This window comes from Leptonychotes weddellii, chromosome 4 (genome assembly GCF_054177405.1).
Source record: "Leptonychotes weddellii isolate Sample4059 chromosome 4, ASM5417740v2, whole genome shotgun sequence".
Classification (NCBI taxonomy): domain Eukaryota; kingdom Metazoa; phylum Chordata; class Mammalia; order Carnivora; family Phocidae; genus Leptonychotes; species Leptonychotes weddellii.
In genome coordinates, this window is record NC_138372.1 from 153,502,315 (window position 1) to 153,518,698 (window position 16,384).

Consider the following 16,384-nt stretch of genomic DNA (forward strand, 5'->3'; position numbering starts at 1 on the left):
AATCCCTATCCCCTCCTCAAGGAAACAAACCGTAGAGAGACAAGTAATGTTGTAGGAGATACTGAAAAACTAGTAAATTAAGGTAACCAAAAGAATTTTCTCCAAGAACCTATTATAAACATTCATATTAAGATAATCGGTTAATTCTTTGTCAATAACATATACTTCTTAAAATTACAGGCGCAGATTTTGCAAAACTTAAGATTCAATTATTTGTAAACTTTTTCTCTATTTTAAAAAAAATCATGGAAGTGCAATGCACATCAGAAAAGTATATATACTCTAAATATACAGCTCAAATTTTCACAGAACAAAAACAGCCAGCATGCACAGCAAGAACAGAACTTTACCAGCCTCTCAGAAGCCCTCCTGTAATAACTAACCAAGCCCACTTCCCACCACCAACGGTTACCCATTATTCTGACATCTAATGTGATAGATTAACAAGTTAATAGACATTCTCTTGTGTCGGACTTCTTTTATTCAATTAAGTCTGTGACATCCAGACATACTACAGCATATAGCTGGTGGTCATTCATTCTTGTTACTGTTTAGAATTCCAAAGGTGTGAGAACATACCACAATCTACCTTCTACCACTGATGAGTCTTTAGGTAATTTCCAGTTTTGACTATTATAAATACTGCTGTGAACATTTTTGTACACATTTTTTGGTGAACATATGAACACATTTCTATTGGGCATATACCTAGGAGTAAGACCTACACTAATCATAGAGTATGCATATATTCAAACTCAATTTACATTTCTATTAGCAGTGTTTGAAAGTTCTAGTTACTCTACATCCATGTCTTGGTTTCTCTTCTGTCTTTGGTTTTGACAGTTTGTACACAGAAAAAATAAATAAGCCAGCCATCAGGAAAACCCATTTTCCAAAAGAGAAACCAATACCCAAATCAATAAAGATGACTTTTTAGAAATAATCAAACTACATTTGATATGATACTGTGAAATAAGGTTGCTTGGAGAAAACTACCTGAACAGGTTTTTCTATGAAAAAAATCTAGGGGATTTCCCTCAACCTCAAACTTGAATGAACTACTCAAAGTAGCCATTTGTCTAAAATTAACAACACAGGAAACAAATGTTGGTGACGATGTGGAGAAAGGGGAACCCTCTTACACTGTTGGTGGGAATGCAAACTGGTGCAGCCACTCTGGAAAACAGTACAGAGGTGCCTCAAAAAGTTAAAAACAGAACTACCCTATGACCCAGCAACTGCACTACTAGATTTGAAGGGGTACACACACTCCAATATTTATAGCAGCATGATCAACAATAGCCAAATTAAGGAAAGAGCCCAGGTGTCTATCGACTGATGATGAACGGATAAAGAGATTGTGGTGTATATATACAATGAAAAAGAACAAAATCTTGTCATTTGCAACAACATGGATGGAACTAGAGTGTATTATGCTAAGCAAAATAAGTCCGAGAAAGAAAAATACCATATGATTTCACACATATATGGAACTTAGGAAACAAAACAAATGAATATATGGGAAGGGAAAAAAAAGAGAGAGAAAGAGGGAAGCAAACCAAAAGAGATGCTTAACAATAGAGAACAAACTAAGGGTTGATGGAAGGAGGTGTATGGGGGATGGGCTAGATGGGTGATGGGTAGTAAGGAGGGCACTTGTTCCGATGAGCACTGGGTGTTCAATGCAAGTGATGAAATCACTAAATTCTACTCTTGAAACAAATATTACACTGTATGTTAACTAACTAGAATTTAAGTAAAAATTTGGAAGAAAAAATCAAAACAAAACAAAACCAAAGTAGCCATCTATGAAAGGCTAATGTATTTCAAGCTATAGAAATACTGAATAACAGATAAGGACAAAATGGCTCTACTGTTATGCATCTATCAATTAATCCAAATAGGAAGGACTGTATCTAGTTCCAGGGCTACCACATTTAAGAAAAAACAATGCCAAATCAGAGAATATTCAAAGGGTGAGAATGGTAACAAATTTGGAAAGAGTTTTAGATGAGGAAAGGTTTAAAGTATTGAGATTCTGTACACTGGAAAGGGGAAAACAATATTTAATTAGGAGAAAACAATATTTAAATGGATAAGTTTGTGAATATTATAGCAAAACAAACTGTAGTTTGATGTAATAAAGAACTTTCTAGCATTCAGAAATAATGAAAGGGGTGCTTTAAAATATAGTGAGTTCTCCAGAGCTAGAAGCATTTAAGTAGAAGGTGAAATAGTATAGGAAAAATTCTTGTTGAAATTTTGACTAAATCAACTTTAATGTTACTCCATCCACAACAACTTAATCCCAAGCAATACTACTAAACAACTGGCAGTGAGGCATCGTGGCTGAGTTAAAATATAAAACTATCTTAAATAAAAAAACTATCTTAATATAAAACTTACTTAACCATAATCAGTAAGGGAATCACCTACTTCTATATATTAATAAAATAACAACATTTAAAACCTCTAGGTAGTAGAAGTCTGTATTAAAATAAAGGACCCACAAAATCTTTTTTTAAAAAGTAGCAAAAAATAAAATTAAAAAACAACAATTTAAAAAAAAATCAACCCCAATTACTCCAAAAATTATTCTAATCACTAAACAGCTATTTCATTTATATCTCAAGACTGGTCATTTCTACTTCCATTCCTTAGCGAAAATGAACACAGGAGACAGGAATTAAACTGATGCTTGGAACTCTGGAACACTGAAGCTTTTCAAGCAAAATAAAAAAGATCTTCTCAAAGTGGCAAAGTCTATCTAGGGAAGGAAAAGAAACAAAGGAGAGATGTCAGCCACTGGTAGGCTATCCACAGAAAGAGCTTCTCTGGCAAAGACTATATTTGTTTTATTCTAAGAAAAATATAGTAAAAAAAAAAAAAAAAGAAAAAAGAGAACCAAAAAGCCGTAACAATATATAAGATTCAAACACAAAATAGAGAAAGTGGTGTAATTATTTCACTGGCAGACAATAAGCCAAAAAAAAAAGAGTGAGAGAGAGAAATCGAGTGAGAATGTGCCTTATCCATGTAACATAACAAACAGGGTTTTTAACTGCTAGTACAGGTAATTTAATAACTCAGCTAACACTTAGTTGGGTAAAATAGGCAGAAGTAGTAATGTCTTTTAGTCTTTTATCTAAATGTTTCCCTTCCTTACATTCTCCCTGCAGTTCAAAGGTACTGAATCTCAACCAAGGTAAGCACACACTTTCCATTAAAAATAGGAGGGCCTGGCATCTTAACTTTAAAACAAATAAGAAAATGTGATGAAGTAGTATATTACTTCTTTGAATGTCAGGGCATTCTTATATGTATTAAAGATTAAATTTTATCACAGAATTTAATTTTCAATCTCAAAACTGCTATACTTAATTTCTGTTTCAGCTTTAGTGTAAATTTTATTGGTTTATGAAAGAAAGTTACTTTAGAAACAAAGGTAACAGAAGTATCCAGGGACCACAACACTAAAGACCTTAACTATCTGCCTTCCCGAAGTTCTCTAAAAATAATGTCATCCAGAAGAGATATTTTCCACATCTAACTTCTAAGGAAAGCAGTATTTCTTCTGAATAACTGGTATGCTTCTATCTTGTGTCTTATCAATCATATAAACAATAGTGTTTCCCTCTTTGGTATGGCAAACAGAAATACCAAACCCAAATCTACAGTTTTCCCATAGTAACTGTGCCATAACTTAATAGTGTGTGCCCACTATCCTATGCTTTTTCACTCTTCCATTGTAATTTCATTAGCTACTTTTTTTTTTTTAAAGATTTTATTTATTTATTCATGAGAGATAGAGATAGAGAGAGAGAGAGAGAGGCAGAGGCAGAGGGAGAAGCAGGCTCCCCGCGGAGCAGGGAGCCCGATGCGGGACTCGATCCCAGGACCCTGGGATCATGACCTGAGCTGAAGGCAGACGCTTAACCGACTGAGCCACCCAGGCGTCCCTCATTAGCTACTTTTTAAAACTGTTGTCTAATAAAATTCTAAAATCAATCTCAAATCCCTTTTTAAAGAAATCAGATAATAAAAACCAGCAAAAAATAAGTAATGTCTTGTCTCTTAAAAAGTAATCAAGATTCTAGTGCTTGGCAGAAAAGCAGGGGTAGTGAGCAAGTATTTGCTAAGTGACCATGGCTAACAGAGCTCCGGTTCTGACTGAAAAGATTAAAGTATATTCTATCTTTCCTAATTTCCTAAACTAACCTTTGAAAGGATTCCCCTTTATAACTTCCTTTTCTTTCTTTATAATGCTATAAGTGATGAAGCATCTTCCCTATTACTAGAGAAAAATTTTAGGGGCTAGGATCACCGCGAAACAAACATGGCAAAAGTAAGGCTTGCTTCCTCAGCAGCTGTGGAGTCCACTGTTCCTGTCATTGCTGTCACTGATTATATTCTCTGAGACCTGAGCAGCAACAACAGGTAAAGCAGATGTGTGAACAATTGGCAGATGGAGAGGCTTCTTACCCTGTCATCAAATGCAGAGTTCTAGTGTCAACTGGGTAGCTATTCTGGACTCTAGGAAGGCAATGGCTTCTCTACCTGCTCTTTTACAGGTGCCTTTTCCTTTCATTAGTGGGGTATATTTACTTCTCCAAAGGCAGGTCTTTTTTTTTTTTTTCTGGGGGAAAGAGGATGCAAATGATTTTGTAATAAGTGTTTTTATATGAGTTCTACAAGCATGGCTGAAAAAGCAATGTAATTTCAACAACTACTCATCTTTGTGAAATGGGAAGTTACAGAAGCAATTCAGAGATTCCCTGAATTCTTCCAACAGCATTTCCTTTCCTCTTCCCTGAGTTGGAAAGATTCTGAACCAATGATAATTGGAACCAAAAATATGTCTAAAGAGAAGCCTCCTTTCTCAACCCTTCTAATCTCTTAAGACACTGGTTCTTAGGCATTAGCCTCGGTCAGAATCACCTGGCACACTAGTTAAAACACAAACTGCAGGACTATATCCCCAGTTTCTGATTCAGGAGACCTAAGCCAATTCATGGTAATCTGCATTTCTTTTTTTCTTTCAAGGATTTTATTTAAATTCTAGTTAGTTAACATATAGAATAGTATTAGTTTCAGGAGTAGAATTTAGTGATTCATCAGTTGCATATGACACCCAGTGCTCACTACATCAAGTGCCCTCTTTAATACCCATCACCCACTTACCCCATCCCCCCACCACCTCCCCTCCAGCAACCCTCAGTTTGTTCCCTATTGTTAAGAGTCTTTGATGGTTTGCCTTCCTCTCTGTTATTATCTTATTTTTTTCTAACAAGTTTCCAGGTGATGCTAATGCTGCTTGTCTGGAAATCACACTTTAAGAATTGTAGCCTTAAGGCAATGTTATACATCAAGAGGAGTTAAAATACCATCTTGACTAAAAAAGAGTTATAATGAAATTTTGACACCCTACCCCAAAACAGAGAATCATGATACAATTCAATGCTATTTAAACTTTGAAAAAACAAGCGCCCTCAAATGTAGTTGACCATACTTAACACAAATGTTACTGGGCACAATGAAGTAAAGTACTAAGTGCCTTAAAAACAGTAAGTAATCCTATTTGCCTAAGGAAATAATTCAAAGGAAAATAAACTGATCTGTGCCAAAATATTCACTCAACATTACTTATGATCTCAAAAGCTGGAAATTATACAAATGCCAAACAACTGGAAAACGACATGCAAACTATAGAATACTGAGTAAATGGAATATTACCTGACCATAAAAATAACAAAGTGAAGCGTATCATATGTGGAAAAGTGGAGACAAAGTACTTAAATGAAAAAAGTAAAACACAAAACTGATCACAACATGTTTAACTGATAAAAACAGAAGTAACCTCAGTAGATGCAGTATTTATTTAAAGTGAAGGAAAGAGGTATTTAAAACACAATATTTTTATGAGATACTCTAAAACAGTCTAAAGTAAAGTAGTCTCTGGTCTAAGGATTACAGCAACCACCTAATCTACTAAGATTACATTTAATATTTACGAAGTATTTTTTAAAAAACATTAAAAGTAGGAAATTGGTTAAAATTTATTTAGAATTCTCAGATAATACTTCTTTAAAGCTAGTTTGAAGAAAGGAAACTGAGTAACTTACTATGTTGGGCAGAGCCAGTAAAATTTCTTGAACCAAATGTGCAGAGTGGTAAAAGAGAAATTATAATTAGGAAAAAATTGGGATTCAGAGGGGCGCCTGGGTGGCTCAGTCATTATGCGTCTGCCTTCAGCTCAGGTCATGATCCCAGGGTCCTGGGATCGAGCCCCGCATCAAGATCCCCGCTCTGCGGGAAGCCTGCTTCTCCCTCTCCCACTCCCCCTGCTTGTGTTCCCTCTCTCACTGTTTCTCTCTCTGTCAAATAAATAAATAAAATCTTTGGGAAAAAAAAAAATTGGGATTCAGAGTCTAATAATAATCTAAGAAAAATCTGTTGAAAAAATTAATCCAATAATATGGGGAAAATATAGCTGTTAAGAAATATCAACTTTTAAAGTACAAAACTTACTGTTTTGATTCATTGTGACAGACTTCCAAGGTTGGGTCATTATAAATAAAAGCAGCTTCTAAATCATTTATCCTTACTCGGTATATTCTACACTGTTTGCTGTTCAACTTGATTCTATTCAAGTTTGCAACTGTAGGAAATATAGTCAGTTCCACGAATCCCTGCAAAAAATAAAGAATAATATAAATAATATAAAGAATAACTTCATTATAATTAAGATTGATAGGTTTTAGAATATATTTCTTTTTATTTCTACTACTTACACTTACTTGTACTTTTATTTCTACTATTTATACTACACTTCAGAGACAGAATCTCAAATAGCTACATACATACAAAAGCTCTCCAAGTATCTTCATTTCAAACATTAGTGTTCTAAAGAATAAACAGGTGTGAATTATAAATACTTTATCTTCTTGGTGATTCATGTTCACTATCACACTATCCGTGAAAATTAGACCTTCTTCTAGAAGAAAAGTAAAAGAACTCACTACTCTCAAATTCAAGAATTTCCAGACAGACTGGAACTCAAACAGGGAAGAAAGAAAAAAAAAAAAAAAATGACAGAGCAGAAAGAGAATCAAAACCAGGTTGGTGAGTGAAAGAATATGGCCCTCCAAAATAGGAATCAAATGAGAAAGATGGGCCATTGGAACATGGCATCTATGTCCAGTGACTTTACTATCGTGGGTAAAAAAACTGATGTACTCAAAACGTGAAATATGGGAGGACATGAAACAGTAGCATTTCAGGGGCTGCAGAGTGAAGAGGAAAATTTCAGAAGCTGCAACAGGAACAGCTAAGATGAAATGAGGCAGCAACATAGAGGGCTAAAATATAACAATTATAATGGCTACTATTTAGTAAGCACTACTATATGCCAGCTATTACACTAGATACTTCCTATATTCTCCCTAATCCCACTAACAACTGATAAAAATACTACTTTATACTTTTCACAGATAAGTTAACAAAGTTAAGAAAACCATATAATTAGTAAGTGGAGTACTGACATTCAAACCCACATCTAAATGATTCCAATGGAGTCCTACTATGCTGTTTCTCGTACAAGGTTTTAAATAATACACAAGAAATTTTTTATAACATTCAGCACAACTGCTCAAAAGTCTAGAGATTCTGCAGCCCCGTTCCCTCTAATTCCCAATATGAAGAGAGCCATACATCCTTAAATTATACTATTTTCACAGATCTATGTGGTAGCAAATGAGAACAGAAAGAGCAGAAGCCAAAATACTGTAGATGAAAGCTGTGTTTAAAGGTGTAAGGTGTAAACTATTAGCAATTGGCGGGGAAAAGACCAAAATTCTCTTAATTAGCCTACCAGCAATCCAATGACCAATCTATATAAACAAGCTTGGATCAGCTCAAAGACAGCAAGCAGAATCAAGACAACAGCAAAAGTGAACTATAATAGAAAAGATTATGGAAAGTGCTTTAAGTCAACAGTTAGCTACATGGCTGGGACATAAGAACAGGATTTGGCTTTCTAGACTAAGGTTAAAAATGAGAGAACAGTGAATGGAATGTATTTCATGAAGACAGAGAAAGCCCAGTCTCCTTGTATCATCAGGTCTCTGACACCACCTAGAGCCCTAACCTGTATTTGCCTGCAACGTTCGGATCCATTAACTTCCACAAGCCTCCAATCCCTGTCATCTTTGACCACTGGCATTATTGCAAGCCCCCCTGGTCACCTAAGCTCTCACTTAGTCTCTTCTCCTTCTTGCTCCCTGTTCCCCCACACTTCACAGCTGACCATCTTCCTATCCTGTTCTAAATAATCTCTCTTGTGCCATTCAACTTTTTCAAAAACTCCTTCTATACCTTCTAGCTTTAGATAAAATGTCTCTTGAAATCCCTTTGACAAGAAGTTACTTATTCTTTCATTCACTATAAATTATGGGTGGGGAAAACAGGAGACCTCCTAGTTTCAAATGCTACTCTAGACCACTCGTAGGATTTTATACAGCATATGCTATAAGAGCAAGGGCAGTATAATGTCATCGTTAAATGTATGTTTTCTGGAGGTAAACTGCCTGCATTCAAATCCAAGCTCTACCACTTACTGAGTTAGTTACTCTAGCTGTCTTTTCCTCATCTGTAAAACAGGAATAATGACACTACCTACCTTTTGGTGGTCTGACAACTGAGCAATTTAATACATTGCTCAGTTAAAGCACTTAAAATCATAGTGGACATCTAATAAATGCCTAAGACATGTTTTTATTATTCTTTTCTACTTCTTTTCCCACATGTTTATGCCATACAGGTCCACCACCCTCTATTCCTCTTCATTCTTATCTCCCAAATTCCTCAACATTCATCGTAGGCTCCTACTCTCCATTTCTAATCTCTATCATCACTCTAAGTGATGTGAATGTAGATCTATCTGACCCATGCAGTAACACTGCTTCAAAGTTCCTTGACCTTAATTCCTACAATCCTCACTTCTATTACAGGACAGCAATCAAGACCACACTCCAAAAGATGCATCTTCACTGCTCATAATTACTCCCATGCTGACACTTTAAACTTGAGTGCCCATGATGCTTATCCTTCTGCCTCTCTTGTTATTTCTCCCCCAGTCTTCCTGGTCAACTACATGAAGTCCTCCTATTCCTTGACCTCCTTCAGTTTCTTATACAATCCTTCTTCTCCATTTACTCAAGGTCCTTAATTTCAACCACTCTTCTGCCAACTACCAATTCTCTTGCCCTCCTGCTGCATGTAGCTATCTTTCCCTAGTGTTTAAGAGTGATTCTTCCACTTCTACTGGAGGCCATACTCTATAGTAGCCTCAAAAATTCCACTCTATTAACTACCCTCTCCTATAATTACAATGCCTCCTCCCTACAGGATTTTCTCCTGTGCCTACAAACATGTACAAGTCTCACATATCGTTCCTTAAAATCTTGAGATCTATGTCACACTCAAATGAACTAATTTTTGCCCTCTTCCTGGAGGTATCATATCTAGATTCTGAAATGATAATTCCTGGAGTCCCAAAACCTTACCAGTCTACTAGTCATACTGGAAGTCTTTGGAGGTCAAGTACTAAAAGGGGTAACAGGCCAAGGCTATTTCAGAGTAGGACTCATGCTTATTTCCCCAGTCCCACAACACATAGTATGTATTTCAGTAATTGACAAATCCCCATACTTGTTCTCTAACCAGCGCAGTGAGGAATATAATAGAAGGGCTAAGATAGTAGATCAAAGCAAGTAAACATCCCTTGGGGAACTGCAGAGATTCACACCATCAAATATTTGAAAGATGTCTACTACATCTTCATTTAACTCAATTATTTGGCCAATACAAAAGTCGAGTAGGTTTTAGAGCATGATGGTGAATTATCACAAACCTGCCAATCACAACCACAGTTTCAGATGTAGTATTTTTATTGCAGCAAATCATCATAGCTCTTGGTAACTAGTATTGAAACTAATTATCAAGCACTTTTCCCCAATTCTTAACAGAAAAAAAAAAAAAATTATCAGACACGTTTCCTTCAAACAGCAGAACCCCTTCACTGTCACCTAATAACTAAATGCTATACCAATTCTCCTGCTCAATCAAAACATAGTCCAAAAGTCTCTTGATTCCAAGATAGCCCATAAAGAATTACACTAGTATATTATATTGACAGCATTATGCTAACTGGACCTGGTGAGAAGGGAAGAGCAAGTTCTCCAAATGCTTTAATAAAAAACATATGGATGGCAGAGGATGCAGGTTAAATTGCATCAAAGTTCAGGGGCCTATCACATTAAAAAAGCTTCTAAGGTTCCAGTATTCTGAGGCATATGAAAATACTCCTTTCAAATGAAAGATAAGTTGCTTCATTTTGTACTTCCCACCAAAGTGGGGAGGGGAAGGAGGAAGGGACACAAAACTTGGTGGGCTTCTTTGAATTCTGGAGGCAATATACACATCTGGGCATACTGCTTACTAGGCAACCTATTAAGTTATCAGCTTTGAGAGGGGTCCAGACCAAGAAAAAGTTCTGCAACAGGTTCAGGCTGTGGTTCAAGCTGCCCTGACACTTGGGCCTTCTGACTCAGCAGATCCAATGGCATTGGAAATGTCCATGGCAGACAGAGGTGCTCTACAGAATCTGGCTTTTCCCAGTAGAATGACAGTGCAAATTCCTGAGGTTTGAGAGGAAGGCCACAAACTCTTCTATCACCAACTATATTCCATTTGCAAAGCAACTACTGGTTTGCTACTAGACCCTTCAGTAGAAACTCAATACATGACCATGGGACTCCCAAAGACTGTTACCTGAAATGACCATGATGTTATGGATATAAAGCTCTGAAAAATAAAACTGGGCACATGCAGCAGTTCTCCACTTTTAAATGGAGACAACACATCTGAGCCAGGCCCAAGCAGGTTCATAAAGTATAGGCAACAGCATGAGCAGGTGCTCAGAATCCAGTAAGACATCCTCGCACTGCTTCTCTACCTCTCCCTCAATCTATACCTATGGTCTCATGGAGAGTTCCCTATGCTCAGCTAACAGAACAAAGCACAAGCCCGAATTAGGAGTAAGCACACAGGATGCTATCACCAGCTAGAAGTGGATAAGAACTGCCATTAGAATGCCACTGAAGTGTGGCCCTGGAAGAGAGTGGAAGAAAGTTCTACAGCTGGCAGAATGTTGGGAAATAATCTGGCTATACACTCTTTGTAGAAGTAGAGATGTCCTCAAGTATACAACTACACTGATCCATGGGCAATTGCTAATGGGTTGGTTAGGACCTTGGTAAGAACAAACTTAAAAGACTGAAAACAGGAAAATGGTAGAAGTGTATGGATGGATTTCTCAGAACAGGTACAATGTGAAAATATCCATGTCGTTATCACATAAATGAACATCAGAGGGCATCCACAGCAGAAAGGACCCCCCAAAACCAACTGACAAGATGAAGTAGACATTGCAGACTCTTTCCCTAGTCACCCTACCCAATGAACAAAGTAGTCATAGTGGCAGAATAGAGGCTATGCATGAGCCCAACAACATGGTCTTCCCCCCACCCCCAGAGCACCAAGGATGATCTGGCTACCACCACTGCTGAGTGCCCACTACCAATAGCACAGGATCATACTAAGCATCCAATATGGTACTAGAAGGACCAGTCAGTCACTTGGTAGGAGAATGAGCACGAGACAGCTCACATCAAGAACATACCTGTCCTTACAAGAGCAGACATATTCTAGCTTTTCCCTCCCAAACCACAACATATTTATAGAAAACCTTATATATCATTGTAGTATCTCATACATGCCTCTAAATAAGTGTACAGCGAAGTGTAGTGATAGGCTCTTACACACAAAATTTACTGGTTTTATCTTGTGCCCAACATCCAAAAGCGCTGGCATGATCAACTGCTGAAGGCTCAGTTACTGCATCAATTGAGAGACCTCTAAGAGGATGCTATTTTAACTAGTGGACAATATATAGGGTCATCTTTCCATAGCCAAAACAGATCTGCAAACCAAAAGGTAAAAGTTGGAGTGACTGTTCTATTACGTCAAAAAACACACTGAAGGAATTTTTGCTGTCTTTTTAACCTTGGTATGTTTGGCCAGTAGAAAAATGCATCCACCAGGGCACACAGTCATGGTTCCATTACACTGGAAGCTGAGACTGTCCCTTGACCACTTTGGGTTGCTCATGCCACTAAACCATCAGGCAGAGAAAGAGGTCACTATACTGACTGGAATGGCTAATCCCAATTATCAAACAGAAACTCAGGTTCTGCTATACAGTACGGACAATTATATCCGCAGTCCAGGGGGATTCACAGGATGCCTCTTAGGGTTCACTTGACCAATAGTCCTAATCAATGGAAAAGTGCAACAACACGATAAAGGACAAGAAAGGATGCAGATCCTACAGGAATGAAAGTCTAGCTCAGACCCAACAGAAACGTCAGCAGAAGATAAAGGAAAAATGGAATGGGCGGAAGAAGAAGGAAGCTGTGTTTATCAACTCTGGCCTTGACACCAGCTAAAGAAAGCAAGGGCTGTAGCAATTAAGTTTCACATTCTCTTACCCACTTTTCTTGCCACTATTTTGGATGAAAGATAGTGGTGGTAGCTAATACTTTAGGTGGGAGTAGAGCTGAGCTGCCATATCCTCACATGAGCTCATGAGGTGAGGGACTGGCAAGCTTCCTAAAGGGTCAGGCAGTAAATAGGCTTTGTGGGCCTCACAGCCTCTGTCACAGGTACCTCAACTCTGCCAGCGTAGCTCCAAAACATTTTAGACAATATATAAATAAGTGGGTGTGGCTGTACTGCAATAAAACTTGTTACAAAAACAGGTAGTCAGCCTTGCCAACCTCTGCAACAGAGGATAAGACTTCATTCAGTTCCCTGTGTAGCTTCTCATCTCAACAAAAAACAAGAAAGAATGGTATGGGGGCAAATGGGTAGACTATTCTAGATATTCTCCTTTTGCCCCTCCTAATCCACTCTCCATTCTAAACCCCAGGAGTTATATTAACTGGCCACTAGCCCTGTAGCTTCCGGCTGGGCTGGTCAAATGGGAAGCATGAGGAGAAAACTGGAAGAACAGAAGGAAAAGTGGGCGTGTTATATCTATCCTTCCAGGTTCCTTGCTGCCCAGCTGAGGGAGGCAGTAGCTTCATTCTTCCACCAAAGGCCACACCTTCTATAAGGTGACTCTTTCCCACAGCTACTATAGTCTATTATACCCTAGTAACCACTTCCTTTATTCTTTCAGGTTTAGAAATGTTAACTGTTCCTTGTTGCCAACCTAGCGTGCCACACCATCTCTTGGTTTCTCTTAATCCTGTTTGTTCTAAATAGTCCTTTTACAACTTTCCCTCAATTAACCTGTATGAATATGCAGCTTATTTCCTTCTAGGACCCTAATCCATTCACCATCCAACCAATTTTTCCAGTGGGAAACCCCCAAATCATTCACAACTCCTTCCTAACATTCTTAGTAAGAGTCATCTCAATTCCTTCCCATCTATTATTTCGGCAGGTGCAGAGGAGGTGGAGAGGGGGAACAACAGACAGAAAGGAGCTGCAGGTGACTCTTAGGTCATCCTTGATTAAAAAATGGCTCCATCACTTTCTAACTTTATGCCCTGAAGAAAGTTAGTCTCCAGTCTTTCAGCTGCTTTAATTTTAAAAATTAGGATTAAAATAGCGTCTACTTCATGGGGTTTTTGTGATTAAGTGAGGTCACACACATAAAACCTTAGAAAAGTCTCATACATAGAATGTACTCAACAAACATTCACTATAATTCAATCACATCAACTCTATTTCTATACCACTTTCATTATTGTTATTTTCTTTCAGGGCTTCATCATTTCTCCACAAGATTATTACAGTAACTTCTTAACTAAATTCCCTAATTCTCATATCTTCCCTACCTAATTACTACAACACAACACACCTAAAGTATCCTTCCATGAAGGACAAGGTAAATACAGTTGACCCTTGAACAACGCAGGTTTGAACTGCACAGGCCCACTTATATGTGGATTTTTTCCTAATACAGGGCAGTAATGTAAATGTACTTTTTCTTATGATTTTCTTAATAACACGTTCTTTCCCTACCTTACTTTATTACAAGAATACAGTATATAATAAACACACAAAATATGCATTAATCGACTGTTCATGTTACTGGTAACACTTCTGGTCAACAGTGGGCTCTGAGCAATTAAGTTTTTGGCAAGTCAAAAGTTATACCCATATTTCTGACTGTGCAGGGAGTCAGGGCCCCTAACCCCTACATTGTTCAAGGGTCAGCCGTAATCATAGGCAGGGAATATTGATAGAGAAATTCCTTAAATAAGGAGATAGGACTTAGTGAACCTTTAAGGATTCTAAGATTCCTATAATAGGTTACTTTTTTATTTAACTGTACAGCTCATCTTGAGTAAACATACACATACAGGGGTAACAGTTCCAGAGGGAAGTTCAAGTCACCACTATCCCCCCCCCACCCCCGGCAAAAAAAAACAAAGATAGCTCACTAAGATTTTGTCTCTTTAATACAGGTTCCCCAAATTAAGTACTTAGGCAGCCAAGGACTGCCCCAGAATGGATTATACATGCAATCTATACACATCAAAGGAAAGGGGTGGTGTTTACAAGATTTCAAACACCTTACCTAAACCTTTACAAAGCAATGCTCCTAAATCAGGTCAGCCAAGAATCAGAAAACAAAACTGGCCTCTTAGCAGTCAAGTTGAGTCAGTGAGAGTGCTAACCTTAACTTTTTTCACAGAAGAAATTTCACTATGGGCTTATTCTTGTTTCATGCACAATTCTAAAATGCTTGGTAATACAGACTTTCATATTCCACAACAGATTAAACAGGATGTTTATCCAGAAACAAAAAAAGAGAGAAGGGAGACTTGAGGCAGTCAGTATAGCAGCAAGGCTATGCACCTTGGGAGTCACACAGATCTGAATTCTAAATCTTACCTATTCTTGGAACATAGTCATTTGGAAGGGAAAGTTTGTAAATATTGTAAAGGGTGTTTGAACTTGTTACTGCTTACAATTGTTGAGAATACACTTACCACCACAGATTTTCTCTGGAAGTTTATGTTGTTGATGCAGACAACCTGATGGGTTGTATATTAAAAAAGAAAAAGAAGATACTCCTATTATTAAATAAAAGCATAATTCTACCGAAGTGTAAATAAGTTCTAAGCAGCTCACAATCATACTTTATCTTTTATTTTACAATCCTACTAATTAAGGTAACTGCATGTTTTAAATTTAGTAATAGCCACGAAAATAGACTTCTTTGTATAAAAATACGGCTAGGTACTTTCAGAAAAACACTTATTCACCTGCAAGGGACATTAAATCTGTTGAACAATACCGCCATTCAAAACCTTACATACTGTCCTACAAACAGCATTTCCATCACGGTGAGTGGGCTCTAGTTTTCCACTACATTTCCCAGGCTCACCAAGGCAGCTTCAAGCAATCACAAAATATAATTAATAAAAACAAAAGCTAGGAAAGGAATAAAAAAAAATACTTATAATTTATATGGCCTTGGGCTTTCAAAGCCCTTGTCTCCTTTCTTCCTGTTCATTCTGGCAGGCTCTAAACCAGTTGGCGGCATGAAGCGCTCCCACCGAGCTTGGCTTCCCCGTTTCCCGGGGGGCTGCGGGGTATCACCAGCCTCCGGCACCTCCCACTCCCCGCTCCCCAACGCTCCCGACAGTCATGCCCCGCGGCCAGGGCTCCCTCGGCGCCCACACCCCGCCGCCGCCTCAAACTTTTTCCCGCGACTCGGCTCCTTTTAGCCGTCTCCGGCGAGCTTGTTACGAAGATGCTCCTCTCAACAACCGCTCAAAGCCACAGACAGCCGACATCTTGCCCGTCACCTCTGACCTCTGGCGTCAGCGGAAGTGGGACGGCGGCGAGGGCGGGAGCCGGAAGTTTTGTCAGTGGGTGGGGCTCGCGCGATAATAAGAGGGGTTTTTGCCTTTGCTTTTCCAGGCACATGCAATGGGAGACAACTGTTAAAATTAAGAAATATATAATGGTTTGCGAAGAGCGGGGCGGGGAGTAGGTGGGGGTCATAGAACAGGGATACATGAAACCAGGAGAAGGGGGGTGTCCCGCTGGTTTGCTGTGTGAAGGGACACCATGAACCATTGGGCCCCAGTGATGGAAGCTGTGAAACATGTAATTAGACCCCAGGTAGTCTAACTCAAACTTCAGAGTCCTCACTAGGTACTGCTGCCTCAGTATTTTATTTTTTAAATAATTTTACATACATACAAAACATTTATTGAAAAGACAAATATTTTTTTTTTTT

General features: G+C 38.2%; 1 protein-coding gene across 8 annotated transcripts in view; it reads right to left on the reverse strand.

Annotated features, from left to right (window-relative positions):
• The window catches only part of TAF2 (TATA-box binding protein associated factor 2), an 82,243-nt gene extending 66,265 nt beyond the window's left edge, over positions 1–15,978 (reverse strand). For 5 of the 8 annotated variants that reach the window (XM_081816465.1, XM_081816463.1, XM_081816462.1 and 2 more), the window contains exons 1-3: positions 15,599–15,977; positions 15,126–15,179; positions 6,529–6,689 (exon numbers count right to left, since the gene is read on the reverse strand). In XM_081816465.1, coding sequence (XP_081672591.1) covers positions 6,529–6,689; positions 15,126–15,179; positions 15,599–15,682 — 299 coding nt within the window. In that variant the 5' untranslated portion in view covers positions 15,683–15,977. Of the gene's footprint in view, positions 1–6,528; positions 6,690–15,125; positions 15,180–15,598 lie in introns of all 8 variants that reach the window. The other 3 variants (XM_081816464.1, XM_081816460.1, XM_081816466.1) reach the window with 2 other exon arrangements.
• Between the last annotated feature and the right edge of the window lie 406 nt (positions 15,979–16,384).